The 13,791-nt window shown below is 41.9% G+C and overlaps 1 protein-coding gene across 2 annotated transcripts; it reads left to right on the top strand.

Moving 5' to 3' along the window:
- The first annotated feature begins 805 nt into the window (after positions 1–805).
- LOC117554711 (probable serine/threonine-protein kinase kinX) lies at positions 806–13,201 on the top strand. 2 transcript variants are annotated; one of them, XM_034229197.1, is made up of 9 exons: positions 806–1,785; positions 2,240–2,483; positions 2,567–3,047; positions 5,288–6,449; positions 8,117–8,220; positions 10,035–10,197; positions 10,314–10,417; positions 11,608–11,671; positions 12,453–13,201. In XM_034229197.1, exons 3-9 carry the CDS (start codon positions 2,757–2,759, stop codon positions 12,911–12,913), a joined length of 2,349 nt encoding a protein of 782 aa, XP_034085088.1. In that variant the 5' UTR covers positions 806–1,785; positions 2,240–2,483; positions 2,567–2,756; the 3' UTR covers positions 12,914–13,201. The 2 variants fall into 2 exon arrangements, with proteins under 2 accessions (XP_034085088.1, XP_034085087.1); XM_034229196.1 differs by having other exon boundaries at positions 808–1,785; positions 10,314–10,432.
- The last annotated feature ends 590 nt before the right edge of the window (positions 13,202–13,791 follow it).

Below are 13,791 nucleotides of genomic sequence, written 5' to 3'. Positions count from 1 at the left end.
AAAATTAAAAACAGGTATGAAATACTATGACATTAAAAAAAGAATAAAGTTTAAAAGGGAGTGATTTGTAAAATATCCATAAAGAAAAAGTAAATCTTATTACAGTTCTGTTTCATATGGGTGTTGAGAGATGTATCCATAGATCTCTTCATTTTGCTCTCAAAGTGCACCAGATTGATGCTTTTCACTTCAATATTTAAAAATCTTCCCGGGGGAGCATGCCCCCGGACCCCCCTATGTGAGGTCCACACACCACCTATAAAAATAGCACTTGCTTACACCTATATGCCGTGAGCTGATTATCGAGCCTTCATTGTAACAGTCGCGGGTACATTGTGTATTTGCGTGGGGATTGTTGCAGTAGAACATTCCACTGTAGCGCCCAGTACATTAATGGGAAACCCTAAATGTTTGAGCACCCTCTATGAAACGTCAAGCTACCCCACAGCACCCCCAAAATAAATCTCTGGCGCCGCCACTGAGCCTGACTATTTGTGTTGGGGGGGCCCGACTTTTTTTTTTTCTCCAAAGGGGGGCCTGACAGAAAAGGTTTGAGAACCACTGCTCTAGACCGACAATTTTTTGGAGCTGGAAGTGAACCGGATTCCGGAGCTAAGAGGCGGCGCCTCTGCGGTGTGAACAGGAAAAACCGGTACTTTTCAGGCTCCAGCTCTGAGCCGGAGCTGAAAACGCGTTGGTGTGAAAGGGGCATCAGAGGGGCGTGGGGAGGGGCTCCTTATTTTCATCTGAAGTAACAGACAGAGAATCAGCACTTGTGAAACAGGGCTGAAACAGAGGGGATTATGGGATGCTGCAATGATCTGTTTGGTGTTTGGAGCCAAACTCTTCAGAGACATGTTTTGTATATATCTAATATATTGATGAAAAACAGTATATTAGGGGACCTTTAACTAATATATTGACTAATGATGTCGTTTTTTTCATTGGCTAACATGGGCTTTTCTTTTTTAACTTATATGATCATTTTTGTATCAATGTCTCCATCTTCATTGAGAAGACTAGGATTTAGTCAGCATGTTTTGCATGTCAGGGTTCTTAATCCCAAGTCAAGGGGTGTTTGGATAAATACCTGAATGAAGCTCAAGAGATGTGTACTTTATGTTCTACAATATAGAATAATTCCATAAATACCCACAACTTGGAGCTTCAACTTGTCATAAAAAAGCAGTTGCTAACAAATAGCTTAATTTGCTATTTGTTAAAAAAAAACAGTGAAACTCATCTACTCAGGGACCCTGAAATAGTTATTTTAAATCCTAACGTTAGCTTTAAACTTATAAAAGGTACAGCATCAGAGTAAGTAGGAAAGCATCATAAATGTTTTTCACAATAACTTTCATATCATGGAGAAATCACATTAGCTTTTTGTCGATGGAACCAGTTTGATGCAAACTTTTGGGTTGGATTACTTAAACACGTAATTCCTGCCGTAGTTTATTGGACTTCTCCTAGAGAAAGTTGAAGCATTGACTGACGGATCCTCTTCAGCCAATCACAACATGATAGGTATACATGATGTGGTAATGATCATGTTACCTGATTGTGCCAGCGATAGAGCCAGTGCCTTAAGCACTGAAATGTGCCTCTTTTAGTTTAGGACAATCATACCAGCTCATGGTTGTAACTGATAAAGAGTATTTCTTTGTAAATGTTTTGTGTCAATGTAGAGGCTGGAGTTGAAATCAGAGGGAGACTCTGTGTGGGACGGGACACTGAACGCCTCCATAACAGCAGAGGAGCAAGATCAAGAGAATCCAGCAGAAGGTCAGAAAACTTCCTGCTCTGCTCGATTCTACTCCATCTTTTTTTTTTTTATCTAAATGGTTGACTCTGCATGTATGGAAGATTCTCACTGCCAGTGTTTCACATTCAATGATATAATCAAATTAAAATGACTTGTGTTTAAAAAAAAAATAATAATTCTTAAATTGTGCATGCAATTTGCAAACTAAACCTCCAAATCAGATTGCTTTAAATAAACTATGCCCTGATGGAAAATATTAAATAATTATTATAATGATTAATTATTACTATTTAAAAATAAAATGACTTTTTTCAATTTTAATTTTGTCAAACATCTGCCCCACAAATAGGATAATGTAACTTTATTTAAGAGAATTATTTCACTGTAACATTGGCATCTATAGACTTCCATATACTTGCTGCCAGTGTATCATCAGCTTGACCTATGAGACCTTTGCCTCTGTCTGTGGTCCAGGTGTAAGAGCTGATGAGCTGAAACCAAAGGAGGAGAGGGAGGAGGAGGAGGAGGAGGAGCAGCCAAAGCATTCCAGACTGAGCGATGAGGAGGAGGATGAGTGTGAAGCAGAACAGGAAGTTTCTCACGGCCCGGACACTTCCTCTCTTACGGAGCTGAGACTCCCAGAGGAGGAATCCCCGGACACCAAGCCCCTGCCCTCCTCCGGGCCCGGCTCCAGAGCCTCCTCTCCGGACAGTCCCGGGTGATTACACATCATTTACACCACTTCCTGTCTGTCTCTGTTTCCTCATTCTAACAATCTGACTCCTTGATATCTGCTTACAGAGCCACGCCGGAGCCCCCTGCTGGTCCCAAAGAGTATCTGCTCGACCCTCTGAGCATCACCTTTGGAGCGGAGGAGGTTGACTTGAGCGGAGAAGAAGATGGAATCCAGGAGAACAGGGAGGAGGAGGAAAGCTCCTTCTTACAGGAAGTGCTGAGCTCCCTGAAAACTCCCCTTGCGTCTTGCTCACTGATGACTGAAGGGGTCGACCTGGAAATAAAGGAGGAGGTGAAGGAAAGAGAAGTCGTGGAGATGGAAGGAGAGGAGGTGGAGGAAGAAGAAGAGGAAGAGGTGGTGGAGCCTGTTGGTTATCAGGCTGCTCCTGTTGACTCCATCCTGTCACATCAGTCTTCACAGGAAGAGGTTTCCACTTTAAGCACTGCTTCTTGTCAAGATGTTGAACAAGAGGAGAGCATGGAAGTTAAGGAAGAAGCAGCCTTAGAGGAAGAGGAGCTAGTGGTGGAAGAAGTCAGTCAATACTGCGTATGTATTTCTTACTAATTTCTCAAAATGGTGATTGTTTTGTATCGAACACAATGGGCCTCATGCAGGAACCTTGATCATATGCTTGGTCTACATTGTTTTATCTCTTGAGTCAATGACTTGACATCACGTAAATGAACATATTTTGCCAGGTCGCAGGTGTTTTTCTAAAGAGCATTTTAGGTGTTTTGTTGTTGTAATACTTGTTTCGGCCACTAGTGCAACACTACACCATGAAGGTTTCTCATTTCTCTAATTCCCCTCCTCGACTCCTATCCTCGAGACTTAGTCCCGCCCACAGGAGATGCGAGCGGAGGACTAAGGAGGGGAACCGAGGAGAGAGGAGGGGAAGCAGCAGGCGGTTAGAGAAATGAGAACTCCTCTCCTCTGAGCGGTCATTTTAAAGAGACGTCCATTAATGATGACAGGAGGCACAGCAGCCCTCTGTCTGATGGACAGATGTGTTCATGATGATGATTCATTCATTGACAGTGCGTTATAATGAGACAATAACAGGCTACAGATGCGGACACACACACACATATATATATTTATATATATATATATATACAATTTCAGATTCAAACAAGTATGAGAGCACTCTCATAACATAACACTATCAGAGACTGGATATATCCCCCCCCCCTCTCTGGTCGCTACAATGAGGAAAATAAATTACGGGCCAAAAGTTTTATTTACAATATTAAAGTAAGCAGAGGACACCAAACCAACTGAGACCCGTCTGTCCGCTGCATCTACACACTGTACCACACACACACACACACGCTGTACAACACACACCTACACACTGTACCACACACACCTACACACTGTACCACACACACGCACCTACAGCTCCTAAAGCATAATCAGGCTACAGCCGTTGTGTATTTTATTATGTGAAGCACTAAATGGTCTTAGAAACATATCGACTCTTTGTTTGTAGATATCTACTAAACTAAAGCAAATAAAGAGAGTAGGCCTGTTATACTGAGTGATATATATTATACACACTGCTCTGCTTTCTGCACAGACCTCACAGCTGTTCTGTAAACATCCCGGGTTCAAGCAGTTAATAAAATAATATCCAGGGGATGCATGCAGAGCTGTCATTGGCTGAGATAAGTCCGGCCGTGCGTCACGACTCTTTGAAACATCTCTGTTCCCGGAAATGCATCCACGAAGGAGACGTGGAGGACCGTGGAGGACCCATCAGTGTATCCTCGGTTAGAGCTCCTCCAGAGAGCCTCCTCGACGCTCGATCCTCGGTCCTCGAAGTGCATTTAGAGAAATTAGATGTCCTTCAACATGGCGCGCTGAAATCCATTTCCGGGTCACTACCGGAGGACCGAGGAGTCGAGGAGTCGAGGAGTCGAGGAGGGGACATTAGTGAAATGAGAAAGGGCCCATGTTCTAAACTTTTAGCATTCATGATTCATGAGTTTACATTTTTCTATGTGCTCTGAACACAAGGTCCTTAACAAGTTATTTCATTTTCCTGGCATGCTTTTCTTTGCCTAGAAATGTATCTGAATGATATCAATGTACCCTGTAATAATAAGAGAGTGCATAGAGAAATTAAAACGCACCTGGAAAAAAACATCTGAGGTTTTATTCCTATTTGAACATGTTGCATATCGGCCTCTTGTGGTCAGAAATAGTATTACAACAACAAACACTAAATATGTGCTCATCAACCGAAATTCACCTGCCAATACATTTTCTTTCCAATTGTTTTTACAAAAATGTAACTTTTGGAAAAAGAGTAATTTAAAGAAGGATCCCAGCAAAACCTTTTTTCACAAATGCTCAGGGAAAAAGCTATGAAACCAAATATTGTGTTTTATTGGTATGATTTCTATAATTGTTGATGTCGGTATCATATTAAAACTCCAAAATCATAAACCATTTCGGCCATTTTGGGTGGGAGCAAAATATATTTGTAAACACATATTTGTAACATTGACATACTGCAATATCGCCCTGTAAAGTTGTTAAGGAGAGCATGCTAACTACAGATCTACACAACCAGCAGACATGAAGCAACATTAGCATTCATTCAAGTCGTGTTTCTGTTCACCCAAAATTCACCCTCCTTTAATCTCTGTTTTTGGTCTCCACCAGAAATATCTGGCTCTTTGGCAACTACATGCTCCACCTCTCCTTAGCTAACTGTATCCTCTGTGGTTACAAAAACAAATCTCTACTTTCCTTATATTCCTCTGTGCTTTATTTTCCAGCGAGAAGAGGAAGAGAACGCAGAAGAAGAAGACGAACCCGAGGAACAAAATGATACAGGAAACACCGTAAACAAGGCAGAGGAAGAGGGAAGAGGAGAAGAAGCGAGTGAGGAGGAGGAGGAGGAGGAGGAGGAGGAGGAGGCCATTGAGCTGAAGAAAGAACCAGAGGTGGAAGAGGAAGAGGAGAGAGTAGAGGAAGCAGAGGAAGCAATAGAGGAAGAGAGCGACGACGCAGAAGAGATGACGGAGGCGTTTCCTGATGCAGCTCATGATGACATACAGCTGCAGGAGGAAGATGAGGGTGTAGTTGTTGTGGTTGGAGATGATGGTGAAGCAATGGATGATCAGGTGCATGAAAGTCATGTAGCTTCTGATCAAAGCATAGAAGAGGAGAGGGAAGATGGAGAAGAGAGGATGGAGGAAGTCATAGACATCAACATGGAAAAATCGGAGCAAGAGGAAGATGGTGAAGCAGATCAAAGTGAGCTAAACCTGCAGGAAGAAGGTGGAGAAACACCACATTCAGACATGAAGCAAGTGGACAAAGAACAAACAGAAGAAGTTTCTGTCAAGCCTTCTTCTTTGTCTCTCTCTGAATCACACCACGAGCCTCCGTCACCTGAGAGTGGAAGCATCTCTCCCAGCAAGACCTCCACCATCCACATTAATCTACTCTCTCCGAGCTCAGAGAAGGCCCCATCTTTCTTCCCAAAGTCCCCACCTGACACCCAGCCCAAAGAAAGTGAGACGCCTCAAGAAGCTGAGGAGCAGAACGCAGAAACAGAAGATAGTGTGGAAACAGTAGAAGAAGAGAAACAGTCAGCTCTCGAGGAGGAAGCTACACTTCCTGTCTCTGTGGAGGAAGAGGTCAACCAGGTGTCCAGCCCCACCCGCTTCACCATCACCCCCGCCTCGCAGAGGTCGCTGTCTGTCGGGGACGCAGAGGAGAGTTCCACACCTCCTTCCTCCCAAACCACATCTTCATCGTCCTCTGACGCAAGGCCCCAAGAGGTGGAGGTCAGTAAAGGGAAAGCAGAGCCAGCGAGTCCGGCGAAGGTTGAAGTGGTGTTGAGCCCGGGAAGAGCGAGGAACGCAGGGACCCCCACCACCACGTTGTCATCATCCAATCATCCGCAGACCCCAGCTGCTGCAAGCACAGAAGGTGAGGACGTCAAATGTGTCCAAAAGAACATCATGGACGTTTTTGTTTTTGGGTTCTTGATTGGTCTCTGAAATCGAAGTTGTTCTTCTCTTTTTCTTTTTTTTATAATAGTTATGATTATATTATTACGCACTACTTGTCTTATTCTTGGTCTTTTTTCAATACAATTTAATTTGCTGATGTATATTTTTTACGATTTCTTTATTTTCTTAAATAATATTTGTTATATTCTTTACACAACCAAACAAAGAATCAAATCAGTATGTATATACATTAGGGGTGTAACGGTTCACAAACATTTCGGTTCGGTACGTACCTCGGTTTTTTGGTCACGGTTCGGTTCGGTACGTTTTCGGTACAGCAGAATTTTTTTTCACAAAACAAAACATATATATATATTTTTTTATTATTATTATTAAACTGTGAATAATGTATTCACTCAAATAAATACAAAATATAATAAAATAAACATTAAGGTGCAGCATTTCGATGAACTGAAATAATCTGTATTTGAACTGTACTAGTACCTAAGCAGCCAGTTTGACATTAGGACTTGCTTGTCATTGTATTTTCATGTTGTTTAAAGAAAGATGAACTTGTCCACATTGCTTGCCGAAAGGGCAGATCTGCTGGCACTAACAATGTCTCCTGCTGTGGAGAACACCCTCTCTAGGGACAGAGGTAGCAGACACAGCCAGGTAGCGCTTTGCTACCATGGCAACATAAGGATATTTGGCGTTTGTAATAGCTTTGGCTCGGTCTGAACTATTTACGAGTGGTGGAGGCTTAAATGCTAGTGGGAGTTGGGTTACACTTCAGTCTTTTTTCTTTTGGTACCGGTGATATTCACGTTCGGGTGATGCCTTTTCAAGAGTGTGCAAGTTTGATGTATTGCCAGCCGCGTAACCAATGTTAGTTGAACAATGCCGACAAACAGCTTTGGTTCGGTCCACCTGTCTTTGTCCGTCATCCTTGTACGTAACTGCAAAACCAAAATGTTCCCAAACCGGAGACTTCAATGATGCTGGAGGATTTTCGAGCTCAACTTTATCTGCGTTCAACATTAATTTTCGACAGTTCCTCAAATTACTGACTACATTTGAACGCATCCCTCTGACCAGTATAGTATGCCTCTCATCCAATGAAATGACTTGCTCGCTCTATGACGCGTTGAACCCAATGTGAGCAAATTACTCTGAATGCTGCGACGCAGCACCTGAGATTACTTCCAAGAAGTTGTTCACGTTCTCAATTTTTTACGTTTAACGTTATATTCGTTCGGTACACTTCGGTACACACCTGTACCGAACCGAAGGGCCCGTACCGAATAATTTCGGTACGGGTACGTGTACCGTTACACCCCTAATATACATACATTAAATAACATACATTTGTTGCAAAAACATGCATATGAATTGCATCAGTGTCTGTGTAATATTCTGTACTGGCTCTCTCTGAAACGACCAAAGGTTTTCTTTTCATATTTGAAGGCAGGACTTAGCATCAGGTTGAATTGACATGTTCTTCTTGAGTTCCAAAGTAACTATTTTCCTTCCACGTTTTATATTAAAGAGTATGTCTGCTGCATGTCAAATGAAGCTAACTCGTCCTTTGGAGTTAAAAGGAATCTAAACCACAGACCAACTTTTCCCCTGTCCCTCCTACAGAGAGCTCCATGGTGATGGAGGGAAACCCCGACAATCCGTTTGGAGTTCGGCTGAGGAAGACGTCGGCTCTGCCTCGCTTCAGCTCCGAGGAGGAAAACACAGAGGTGCGTCTCCGGACTTTGTTCTTACTATTATACGTTTTGCTTCCAAAATATCCCGAAGCAACACACGTCATTCTTGAAAAGCATTGAAGATGGTCAGTTCTGAGGGTTTCTGCATATGGGGGCCCATTTGAAACAAACAAAAAACCCTGAAAAGTCATGATATTTAAAAACTTCCTTAAAAAAATGACTCAGAATATTGACTCAGGTTCTTAACCCGGCTTTCTTTTCACGAAACTGTGTCTCAGGGCTTCTTAACATTTAACAACCTATTAATGTGTCATACCCACTTAACGGGAAGAATCTCAGCTAACTGACGATATGAACAATTCTTACCTAAACGAAACACAAGGGTAATACCAAGCCTCTGAATTAGCACTGAGCGAAAAAATGCTAACGCACTTGGCACAGAACTCACGGTAGAAATATTGTATTACTTGTCGGATCTGCACAAACAAGATATCAGCCTGAAGCTGAGATTCCACAGATTCCAGAGGTATAAGTATCATCACTGTGCGATCAAAACCCAGGGCAGCGAAGGCAAACCCAGACAACACACAACGTAGCTTTACGGAGCCAAAACGGCAAATACGTCTTACCTTTGCTGTTTTTCTGATCAAAAGTTGCGTTCAATGGCTTTGAAACGATAAAAACTCTGCTGAAGGTTAATCCAATGTCTCTGTGTCACTTTTAAATGATTACTGATAATCCATCATTCCAATTTGATCAAAAACTGAGATTTCATATAGAGTGTGTGAGAGCTACAACCCAGCTTCCGGTTTTGTGCATGTATCACTCTATTCACCAATGGTAATGTTTAGATGGATTTGAGGAACTTCCCCTCGATTCTATTGGCTCTAACGGTTCAAAAGAGGTGTCAATCATCAAAATCGACCGAGGGGGGCCAGAGATTTGGCAAATCCACCCAAATGACCCCAGAAGTGTTTTCTTTTTTTAAATCTCTCTAAAAAGGTCAAATGTCACTTGTTTTGCATCAATCTTGATACAGGGTACTTATGATATGTTTTAGTCTGGATTCCTAACGCTTTTAGTGTACTATCCCATCATTCAAGGGTGGTTTTCACTATAAGTAATGTTTTTATTTTGGACGGACACTATAATTTACAGTTTTTCATCTGAATTTTCCTTAAAATAAAAAACATCTATATTGATTCTGACACTTTTAGAAGGGAAGATATGGTCATTTGTTCTGGGAATGTCATTTTCGAGCCTGAGACCTGGAAAACAGGCTCAGGGCTAATATGATGACTTAAAATAAAAGTTTATCATTAGTTTAGATACTTAGTCTATTTTACCAATTTTGGAAAATTGGCTTCCATAGAGATCTGAACTCTGAAGTTGTTTTAACTTAATCCAGGAAACTAAAAGTTACCAAAATGCATCATCAAAGGTGTTTTAGTGTATTAAGGCAGCTATAGGTCATGTTTAACAATAGATCAAATAACAAATTGTATATGAAAGGTGGTGCTCATAGTGACCAACCCATAGAGAACTGTCACTGTACACTGCAGTTTCCCTCTGTACTAAGAAGGGCTTTTGCGTCTTTAAGCTAATGGTTTTGGTTTAGGGCATACATTTATAGGTTTTCTTGGAAAAGCAAAACTAAATCAGAGTTTTAAAAAAAAGTAAATTTGAGACTTATTTTCACAAATGTTGCCCCCTATGTCCTGGATGTGTAAATAATAACTGATTACTTGCGTGTTTCTGCTGACCCCAAGTGGACAAAAAAAGTATTGAATGCAGGTGTAAAATACGTTTTGTATTGAATCGTTGTATTTATGTTTTATCTTATTCAGCCTTCCATGGAGCCTTCAGCTCAGCCAACCAGCTGTAGAGTTGACTCTCCGCAGCCAATCAGTGTTAAGCCCTCCGTAAGTCAGCCTATCAGCAACAAGCCCGCCCTCCCTAAGAAACCAGACGTACAAGGAGACAGTGGAGGGAAAAACAAGCGCATGACAGGTTTGTACACACACATAAACACACTTTTTATTTTCCATAAACTATGTGGCAATGTTTACAGCATCCCAAAGACTTGAGCTGTGGTGTAACAGTGTCTCTGCTGTGTATTGATTCAGATCCAGCTGCAGCTCGGGGTGTTTCTGCTGGCTCTGAGTCTCCCAGCTGGATTTCGCTGGCCAAACAGAAACACAAGATCTACAAAGAAAACTCCCTCGATGAGGTCTCTGTCAGGAAGGTAATGTGTGTGGTTGGATTTGTCTTTTATGTGGACACATTTCCCCATTCAAGTGACAGGGAAAGAAGTTAAGTTCAGTTCATCTTTATTGTCCTTGTTAGTAGGAATTTGATTTGCAACAGAACACGAAAAACAACAACAGAAATAAAATAACAACACAACAATGATTTATTGTTTACCTTTATCGGTTCAGTCAAAAGCTATTTTTACCGCTTTAGCTCGTCCACCATGGTTAAGTACCTCATACAATAATATTACAATATCTAAATATCCCTTTAACACCAGGGGGGTATACTACGAAGCAGGATTTTCGCTTAGCCGGCTAACTTCAGGGAAAACTCTGGGTTTCCGGTCCTACGAAGCTGGTTCTCTTTTTAGCAGGCTAGATCTCCATGGTAACTTATGCTGTGTGGCTAACCTGGGGGGTATACTACGAATCTAGTTCAACCTATCCTGGATATGTTTTGAGTTATCCGGTTGACTTAATCCAAAACAAAGCCGCTCTCGCTAAACTGTCCTACAACGCTGGCTATCAACTCGAGGCTATCAAGCCAGCCGTGTCCTATCTAGTTACTGTAGGTGCGCGTTCACATGAAAGGGGTGGTATCTGGAGCATTCGACCAATCACAAACATGGAGAAGCATACTGACAGCGCAGCGTCATACTTCCTGAATGAAAAGTTAACTATAATATTAGACATATGAAGAAGTTCAACTTTAAAACATCCATGACATCATGAGTCAAAGTTTAACTTCTTCATATGTCTAATATTAAAGTTCACTTTTCATTCAGGAAGTATGACGCTGCGCTGTCAGTATGCTTCTCCATGTTTGTGATTGGTCGAATGCTCCAGATACCACCCCTTTCATGTGAACGCGCACCTAACTAGATAGAACACGGCTGGCTTGAGCGATCCACTTGATAACCCGCGTCGTAGGACCGTTTAGCGAGAGCGCGTATGTTTTGGATTAGGCCAACCGGCTAACTCAAACATATCCAGGTTAGGTTGAACCAGCTTCGTAGTACAGGCCTCAGGGCTGTGACTGGTTTATCCAATATGCTGACATGGGGTTTAGGTTTTGGTTCAGTCTAAAATGACATGGTTCAGATGCAGGTGCTGTTGGACATTTACCGCCACATAATTTATAACTGAGTGTGCTGCTCTCTGTCATCAGGAGGAACCGGAGAGGAAGAGTTCCCTGCCAATGAATGTCAGCTCAGCGGCAAGTAACAAAACAGGTCAGAACACACACACACACACACACACACACACACACACACACACACACACACACACACACACACACACACAGACACGACAGCAGTTTACTCTGCAGCTGATACAGTATGTGTTTTTGTTTTGAATTGACTGTCCTACCAAAGCTGCGTCTAAAGTGTCCTCTAAACTTCCTATCACACAAAGCCAAAGTATAACATTAAAGATCCATTTGAGTTTGAGTAAAGTCAAGTTTAACTAATGTGTTTGAAGGACTGCTTATTTCAGTAACTCCATTTACAGTTTTCTGTTTTTATTGAGCCAAAGAAGATATACATATAATAATATATTGTTGCGTCAATTCTCATTTTAATTTCTATGAAAGAACTATAAATGATGGTCATGTATATTCACAGATAGAAACTATATACAAATAAAAGGATATAAAGGATTTATTTTAACATTAAATATATTTAGGTATACAAAAATTGGTTTTCAGAAATTGCTCAGTAAATATGTTTCCAAACCAAATAAGCAAAATATCTATTTATTTATTTCCGTTTATCTTTTAATTTTATGTATACCCAAAAATACAGGAGTCAAACGTGTCAATATATTTCTAAATGCTGTTAAAACTGAAATAAACAAATTATAAAGAAATCATTTAAAAACTATACTTATGACATACTGTACAAATAAAAGAAACAAAACAAATATGTTTATATACATTATTTTTTACTTTTTAAATGCATCTTTAATATTAAGATTGGCTTTTTGTTTGAATATTGTTTTCTCTCTTTCCAGTGAGTGCGTTGGAGATCGGTAAGCCTGCAGCGTCAGCAGAGAAGGGGTCCAGGAGGACTCTCTCTCCTCCCACTCCGGTCCCCCCTCAGCCTCCTAAACCCCAGTCCCTCCCCTGCCCCGTCCCTCCAAAGCCCCAGCTCCCCCCTGCCACCGCCAAACCTGCCCCCCAACTTCACTCCCCCCAAAGATCTCTGTCCCCCTCTACTCCCACTCCTGTTCCCCAAAAAGCTCCCTCTTGCACATCCCCCTCAAAACCTCCCCCCACATCCAAGTCACTTACTTCCCCTCCTTTTTCAACAAAAATCCCGGAAAAGTCCAAAGCTCCGGGGCTCCCCGGCCAGACCCCTGCCTCCCAGCGGGGCCAGCCCCCCCCTACCCTGCCCCAGGATGAGCCACCCTGGATGGCGCTGGCCAAGAAGAAGGCCAAAGCCTGGAGCGAGATGCCCCAGATCGTCCAGTGATGGAAAGAGATATGGCTCCATCAAAGAGTCTGGATGGACATTTGCACACAGTTGTTGTTTTCTTACTTTCTGGTTTCTGATTGGTGCAAACCCTCCAATCAGTGCTGAAGAGAGGCTCAGTGTAACTCCTTCTTCCTTAATGTTGTACATTCATGTTTCTAAAGGACAGACCAATGCGTCTTACTTGACGTGGATAAATGTTTTTCCAAACAGTCTAAGTATGTTAAAATGTGCCTAAAGGAATGACTGCAGCAGATATGTACAAATATGAACTTTTATCCAAAATAACTCGCATCATGTCACTCAATATCACTTAATAGTTCAGGGATGACAACATTATTTTATAAAGAGGATACTTTTCCACAGAGAGTGATGATAAAGAGACAAAGGTCTTTGTGTGTGTGTGTGTGGTGTGTGTGTGTGTGTGTGTGTGGTGGTGTGTGTGTTGTGTGTGTGTGTGTGTGTGTGTGTGTGTGTGTGTGTGTGTGTGTGTGTGTGTGTGTGTGTGTGTGTGTGTGTGTGTGTGTGTGTGTGTGTGTGTGTGTGTGTGTGTGTGTGGTGTGTGTGTGTGTGTGTGTGTGTGTGTGTGTGTGTGTGTGTGTGCTGAGTGTGTGTGTGTGTGTGTGTGTGTGTGTGTGTGTGTGTGTGTGTGTGTGTGTGTGTGTGGTGTGTGTGTGTGTGTTTAATTTAAGGCAGTGATATATTCTCACATTGAGGAATGTGGAAAATATTGTGACCAGAGTGTAAAATGGGATAACATGCAAGCTAAGCTGGGGAAGAATTTGTACAGGTCAGGAGTTTTGGTCAAATTTGCTGAGTCATGATTCCTCAATCTGCATCAGGTTATCCACTGACACTCAGCTGCTGTCTGTTGTGTT

This window comes from Gymnodraco acuticeps, unplaced genomic scaffold, assembly GCF_902827175.1.
Source record: "Gymnodraco acuticeps unplaced genomic scaffold, fGymAcu1.1, whole genome shotgun sequence".
In the NCBI taxonomy this organism is placed as follows: Eukaryota; Metazoa; Chordata; class Actinopteri; order Perciformes; family Bathydraconidae; genus Gymnodraco; species Gymnodraco acuticeps.
The sequence above is the reverse complement of the archived record's forward strand: the minus strand, read 5'-3'. Positions and strand labels throughout refer to the sequence as shown.

Bases quoted from the DNA above. Each gene is read 5' to 3' on its own strand.
- LOC117554711 (XM_034229196.1), top strand. From the start codon at position 2,757: ATGACTGAAGGGGTCGACCTGGAAATAAAGGAGGAGGTGAAGGAAAGA. The intron at 10,198-10,313 runs GTTTGTACACAC...GTATTGATTCAG, and splicing joins GAAAAACAAGCGCATGACAG to ATCCAGCTGCAGCTCGGGGT. The intron at 10,433-11,607 runs GTAATGTGTGTG...CTCTGTCATCAG, and splicing joins ATGAGGTCTCTGTCAGGAAG to GAGGAACCGGAGAGGAAGAG.